Here is a 6,927-nt window from a genome sequence, read left to right as displayed (position 1 = left end):
GCTCATCCCGCGACCCGCTCAAGGCTCATCCTGCCGCCGCGTCGCGGCCGCCACAACAGCGGATCTCGCATCTCGCGGCGGGTCGCTCTTCTTTATTCGCGCTTTGTCGCGAGAAGCGAGTCCCGAACGTCTCGGTGTGGAAAAACGAGAATCTTTTATTTATTTTACTCGTGTGCAAATGTACATACGAATTAAAAGATTCTCGTTCGCCGAGAAACTATCGCGAATACAGTTTATACAGTCCCCCGCGTCCCCCGTTCTCATCCTTATCTGTACTCCGTTTCCTGGAAACCTCTGATTCCATATCCTTTTATTGTGTCGAGACTGAAAAGCGTCGGTACTTATAGGAGATCGATGCGGTTCAATATATTCCGGGATAATCGGGAACTGCAATGTTCAAGGCATATCATCGCTTTGTACCCCGCGGTGCCCTTCTTTTGTGCGGCGCCTCCTAAGTGAGATACCGATGTATCAATGTGGTTAGCACCTTATCTAAAATAAATGTTCTAGGTGACAAGATTCTTTTCTCTCTGGAATCGGTAATTATCACTTTTTGGGTTGCGACACCGCCTCTTTCTCGCCTCTCACTACCTGAACCCGACGATTTTGTTCCAATATACCCTATATGTAGAATGAACCATTCTGTTCTCCCGGTATTTCTTTCGGTCACTCTTTTTCTCTCTCTCTCTCTCGCGTGTTTTCGGATGTTTTCAAAATTGAGAGCTCGACAAAATGAGAAGCGAACGAAAATCGATTTTTTTTTCTTTCTCTCTCGCCGTCTTCGTCTATAAAACGTACAACGCAATTCGATCGTGGAAGACATCTCTTTCACTGGCCGAACCGACACTCCCTTTGGTCTCTTTCACCTCTTCTTTCATTTCTTCCTCTCTTTACGAGGATGAAAAGAGAGGTTCCTTCGTTTACATCTCCTATATCGTCGTCCTTCTCTTTTTTTTTTTCTAAAATACGTAGCTCGCTTTTATTATTCCCAACGCGGAAAACGCGAGAATCTAAATCGATGCGATTTCTTTGGTTCCCCGATTCCGAGAAAACTGAGGAAAAAGAAAAGATTAGCTTTCTTTTTGTAAACGTGATGCAGACGAAGGCCGGTGCTTTGTTCCTTGAATGCACGCCTGCGATTTCCCTCTACCCCCGTGGCTCTCCTTCTATTTTACGTTTGATACGTATTTCTTTTTTTAAATTTTTTAATGCAGTCTCTGCGATGGATGTAATAAAATATTTGTATATAGTATTGTTTTTCAAAATTGCGCGAATTTGACTTACAAATTGGTTCTCGAAAAGTTTATCAGGAAATAGGTGTTGAAGGGTTTTCTGTAAATCGAATTTATTTCTTGATATAACATACATGTGTTACATTTTTTTAATTGTGCGCAATCTGATTTAATTTTAGACAGTTCCCGAAGATGTTTGCGAAAGTGTGAAGGTCTCCCGAATTTATATATACCTAATTGTTTATTCCCTTTCAATATTTCTTGATATATGAATCTTTTTATAATCTTCCTAAAATAAAACAGTTTTTATTTCGGAATGGCAATATACTATCATTAGGTATTGAATTAAATCTCATATTTTATCAACATCTATATTACATAATATAGAGTTGATAATTATTGTTGCTCTATTATATATATATATATATATATATATATATATATATATATATATATATGTATATCTTTCTTTACATATATTTACAAGTGTGAAATTACATAGTACACATAACCATTGCCAGATACTAATTGTAAAATGGAATTTATATTTCGTAATCGCTTAGAGACATCAGGTTTAATGTCATTTCGAAGTTGGAAGGCAAAGTAAAAATATATTACACTGCGAAGCGTAATTACATCTGTCATAAAACTGTAATATATAAAAATTTTTGGTGTTTTTGTCAGTAAATATAATTCGTGTGTGTCTGTGTATATATAAAAACTATATAATATATATAAATATATTAATATATTTATATATACATATAATGTATATAAAGTTCCTAATTTTTCTTTTAATATTTTTCTGTGAAATACAAAACTTATTAATAATGATATTAATCTATGTACTCAGGTAATTAAATATTACAAACGATAAAAATATTATATAAGCAATAATTTAATACAATCCGCAAAATTATAGTATCTTTTTACAGTTCCAGTTATATAAAGAAATGATTGAAGGTGGAAAAATTGACTCAAAATTGAATTAATTTGTTACATAATAGAATATACAAAAATGCAATATATGTGCCGTTAAAAGGTATAATAAATATAATAATAACAATACATGTAAAAAGGTATCATACATAAAAATCTCGTATAGCATTAAGGTACAGTTCATCGGAAATTCCAAAATTCTCAAATCGATATCATTGCTGTTAACTATTGACAATCAAACATTTTTTTCACTTTTTGCACAATTTAATACTTTGTTATACATTTTACATAATTTTGGACGTGTCTACCAGATTTAATTATAATAAATTTTAAGTGTATATGTATATTATAAAAAGAAATTATATTTTAAACTTATTTAAGTTTTTCAATTTTGAGAAGAAACAAAAATATAATTTAAGTACCTAATAGAATTACAATAAATTATATTTTCTACAAAAGAAACTAAATAAGATAAAATAAAAATTTTGACATAATAGAATTTAATGACGCCCTTGTCATTCATTGTCTCTCATCATCGATGTTTAATATAATATATTCAGAAAAATTCCATTTCACATTATCATACATTTTTTTCCTATGATGTCTTTTACTATGGAATTGTAAACACTTCGCTCGACGATTCTATTTGGGCTACTTCAACAGCATAATGCATTCATAAAAATTTTTAAATCGTTTACGACAAGGAAACCACTTCCAACAGCATCGAAGATTATAGTTTCATGACGAAGCGGAATATCACTGTCATCGTCGTCGTAAAATTTATGTAACACCTGAAGAAGTGTAAAAAAAAGAAAAAAAAACAGTCATAGACAGCGATTAACAGAGGATAAATTTCTTTCCTTAATCTAGATCCAGCTGCCTTGTACTGAGCGTTCCCGTGTGTAGTTTTGACGTTCTCATTTTCCTGAATGATTTGAGTAAGTCCTCCATCGTGATGGGCCGCACGGTATCGTGAAATTCTTCGTCATATTCATCGTCCGTATTGTTCTCGTACTTGAGCCCGTCGCTGTGAATTAAATAACATTATATATAGAAGCTGATACAGCGCGATTTCAATTTTTGGAACTGGCACAGTTCTGAGCTGTATATAATACCGATATTCAATTTACTTTTTACGAAGTGTTTAAATACATACTGTGAATATAAGTAATCTCTAATACGATATATAGATGCGTTCCGACAAAGTTCTTGTAAATCAGATCCAGAAAAGCCTTCCGTATGTTTCGCCAACGTCCCCATTTCGACGTTGTCTGCGGTTGGCTCGTTTTTCAATATCAATTGCAAAACTTTCAACCGCTGTTGCTCATTCTGAAACATATATTAGGATTACTTTCTATAATTATGGATTAATAATCGCATAAATATACGTACCGGCAATCCAACATGGAAAGTCGCTGGCATACGGCGCAGAATCGCTTTATCTAAATCCTGTGGCCTATTGGTGGCTCCCATTATAATCACGGTACAGTCAGGATCGGTTATCAAACCATCCCACAACGACATGAACTGTGCCTTCATCATTGCCGTGGCCTCGTGATCCTGTGAATTGCGCGATCTCAAAAACGAATCTGTGTTAAAGTTAAAAATATATTAAAACAAGAAATTGTATTTGTTACAAATAGATCTATTGTAATAAATTATATACATTAACAGTTTCTGTGATACCAATAAATTATATTAGAAACATATAGTAGTTGTATCTAGATTTATTTTACAATATTTTTATTACCTCAGAATTTTAAAAAAGAATAACAAAAATATTCTAAAATAAATCTAGATACAAAAGATTACTATTCTTGGTGACGTACCTATCTCATCAACGAAAATAATGCAAGGCTGCAGTTTCACTGCCAATGAGAAGACAGCAGCGGCCAGCTTCTGGCTTTCCCCATACCACTTATCAGTCAAGATGCTCACGTCTAGATTTATAAAACGTGTTTTCGCCTCCCGTGCGGTAGCCTTGGCGATCATAGTCTTGCCGCAACCTGGCGGACCGTATAGCAATACTCCCTGAAAGTAACAAGCACAAGGCATATTTAAAATATTGATTTCTCTTCAAGGAACAAGGAACCTGATCTGGTACCTACCTTGGGCGCTTGAGTCAGCTGCGAATCTTCAAATAACTCTTTCCTCTGTATAGGCAGGATGACTGTCTCCTTGAGTTCTTGAATAACGCTGTCTAGACCGGCAATGCTGCTCCACGATACTTTGATATCATTTGGATCTACCAGATGGTTGGCTATTATCATTTCGTAGTCTGTCAACTGGTCCATGTCGAAGGATCGCGCGTAACTGTCGCTCTCTGCCAATTTACGTAACTGCTCCCGAGCCTGAAACAATTTACATATAAGATATAAACCACCAGTTACAGTTGAAGCGTTGTTTGCAAATTGAAGACAATTTGTGATTCTGAAATTTCCTTGAGAAGATATGTAAGATGACTTCGAACCTTCTTCTTGGCTCTTTGCTTGGTACTCCTGGTAGGATCAAGCTGACTGATAAGCCACCTCATGCTGAAAAAACCGATCGCCGCAACACATGTCAATCTCGCTACCAGCATCAGCACCTCATGTCGCGTGAGACCAGCGCTCGCTGCCACGTTCATCGTTCACTAGGATACTCTGTTTGCCAAACTTGATACGTTGTGCTGAAACATTCAACATGGTTACGCTTAACAAGAAGAAACGAATAAATTCAGGAAATGCAGCAGTTGTAGAATTGTTAAGAAACTTAAAGCTGAAAGTCTGAATGAAGAGAGGATGAAGTTTTGTTAGTCGCTATTCGTAATACTTAGTCTCGTTTGTCGGACTGCGAAAAAAAACTGCAAAAATCTATGGTATACGCAACGGCGGTTTACCCACAATCATTACCGAATCGATGCTGGTCTGCGACACGCCGAGGGTCACTCCACTACGTACTCCTGGCGACCTAACCTCTCCGGGGCTCGCGATTTCGTCGAGCGAAGAAAGCGGAGTAGCCGAGTAGCGGACAGCGATTTGTAGGTTAGAGCGGAACGCGAGAAAGCGCAGGAAACATGCGCGGTGCATTGCGGTAACGTTGCGCCTTGAAGTCGGATTTGTTCAACGGCGCCTACGTTACCGGTTGGCGGTTACTCACTTTCTGCGCCTCGAACAAAACGCTCGAGTAGCTGTGAGTCTAAAAAGATTTCAAGTTCGACTGATCAAGATTCAACGGAAAAGCGAATGCGTATAATGGAAGAGCAGGAAGAGGAGGAAGAGATGGAAGAGGAGGAAGAGGAGGAAAAAGAGGAAAAGGAGCAAGTAAATTCTTGACAGTTGTTTTCTCAACTTCGTTGACTACCCAGCAAAAAATTTTTCATATATAAACATTTAAATATAAGTAATTTAATGTATAAAATATGTCTATAGATGTTTTCTTTCTTTTGTACAATCTCTGTTCGTATGTACAAGACAAATAATATGAAAAAGAATTAGAAAATAATTAGAAAAATTACTTCTTTTTTTTTTACGAAAAAGCAGTCTGAATAAATAAGAAAAATTTGCCCATATATAATCATTTTATATATGAATAGAGATTATTCAAAAGAAAAAAAACATATATAGACGTATTTCATATAATATGATTGTATACATATATATATATATATATATATATATATATATATATATATATATATATATATATATTTAAATATATTTTTATATAAAAAATTTTTTATCGGAGTTATTAGAACATTAGAAAGCGCATAAGATTTTGTATATAAACAAATTAATACATTTGTGATATTTTCTAAAGTGACAATTCCATGCACTCTACATAACAAAGAAAATTTACTTCCACTAGCATGTGTAATTTGAATGCGATTAAAAAGTTTAATGCAAAAAGTCTGGTTCAGACGAATGCATTACTTTTATCAGAAAAGATAGAATTCTATTTAGGATATATAATATAAAAAAATATTTAAAAAATTGGATTTATACAATATACATCAAAATGCATAGGATTATAAATAAGAGTTTTTTCTTAAATTTAACGGGAATTATAGATTTAAGTATTTAGACTTAGACAAAGAAAGCAGTTACAAATAATTCGTAAAATTTGACGCAAACTTATGACAAAACTTTTATTTATGAAATCAATTGTGATTAACGAAAATAGCCGTATTTATATTTTCTTCTATAATTTAGCTATTTATTCAACTTTTTCTGATTGTTTTTTTAATATAAAGTGTTATTTTTGCTTAAAAAAAGATATAAAGAAATAAAGAAATAAAATCAAGAAATAAAGTTGAAATTATTCAACATCCAACGCTGAATCGTTGATCGTCCCAGTACACTCAAAAATAAACTTTGAAATACGTAAAATATTAATTATTTTTAAGTAATATCTTCAAGTAGTAAAATATTTTACGGATATACATATATATATATAATATTATTTCTGAAGATTTTTTTCTCACTGAAAATGAGCGTCGAGCCGATCGAGCGTCAACGTGAAAAAGCACCTTAAGGCAAACATATTGAAGACTTGACCTTGAATGAGTTCGGTTTAAAGATGAAGAATCAATCAAATTTATAATAGGAGAGGAACAATATGTTATATCAAGAAAATTGTTGTGCGCCACGAATAGTATTAGTTACTTTAAGAATATTTGCCTTACACATGAGAGAATAGAAAAATATGTGACAAATGAATTAGTAACGTTTAATGAGATGTAGATTAGTATACATGTTATTTATTAGTATACATGTCC

The 6,927-nt window shown here is 33.8% G+C and overlaps 1 protein-coding gene across 1 annotated transcript; it reads right to left on the bottom strand.

The window, feature by feature from the left end:
- Positions 1 to 1,328: 1,328 nt before the first annotated feature.
- On the bottom strand, positions 1,329 to 5,273 carry LOC143903780 (outer mitochondrial transmembrane helix translocase). The gene is made up of 7 exons (XM_077417696.1): positions 5,063 to 5,273; positions 4,642 to 4,839; positions 4,280 to 4,522; positions 4,001 to 4,202; positions 3,564 to 3,760; positions 3,328 to 3,500; positions 1,329 to 3,198 (listed from the first exon to the last, which is right to left on the bottom strand). The coding sequence occupies exons 2-7, from the start codon at positions 4,795 to 4,797 to the stop codon at positions 3,033 to 3,035; spliced, it is 1,137 nt and encodes a 378-aa protein (XP_077273822.1). The 5' UTR covers positions 4,798 to 4,839; positions 5,063 to 5,273; the 3' UTR covers positions 1,329 to 3,032.
- Positions 5,274 to 6,927: the final 1,654 nt, after the last annotated feature.

This window comes from Temnothorax americanus, unplaced genomic scaffold, assembly GCF_048541705.1.
Source record: "Temnothorax americanus isolate GAGA-0224 unplaced genomic scaffold, ASM4854170v1 Scaffold5, whole genome shotgun sequence".
Lineage (NCBI taxonomy): Eukaryota > Metazoa > Arthropoda > Insecta > Hymenoptera > Formicidae > Temnothorax > Temnothorax americanus.
The sequence above is the reverse complement of the archived record's forward strand: the minus strand, read 5'-3'. Positions and strand labels throughout refer to the sequence as shown.

Bases quoted from the DNA above. Each gene is read 5' to 3' on its own strand.
- LOC143903780 (XM_077417696.1), bottom strand. From the start codon at position 4,797: ATGAACGTGGCAGCGAGCGCTGGTCTCACGCGACATGAGGTGCTGATG. The intron at 4,203-4,279 runs GTAGGTACCAGA...TGTTACTTTCAG, and splicing joins AGCTGACTCAAGCGCCCAAG to GGAGTATTGCTATACGGTCC. The intron at 3,761-4,000 runs GTACGTCACCAA...ACTTTAACACAG, and splicing joins TATTTTCGTTGATGAGATAG to ATTCGTTTTTGAGATCGCGC.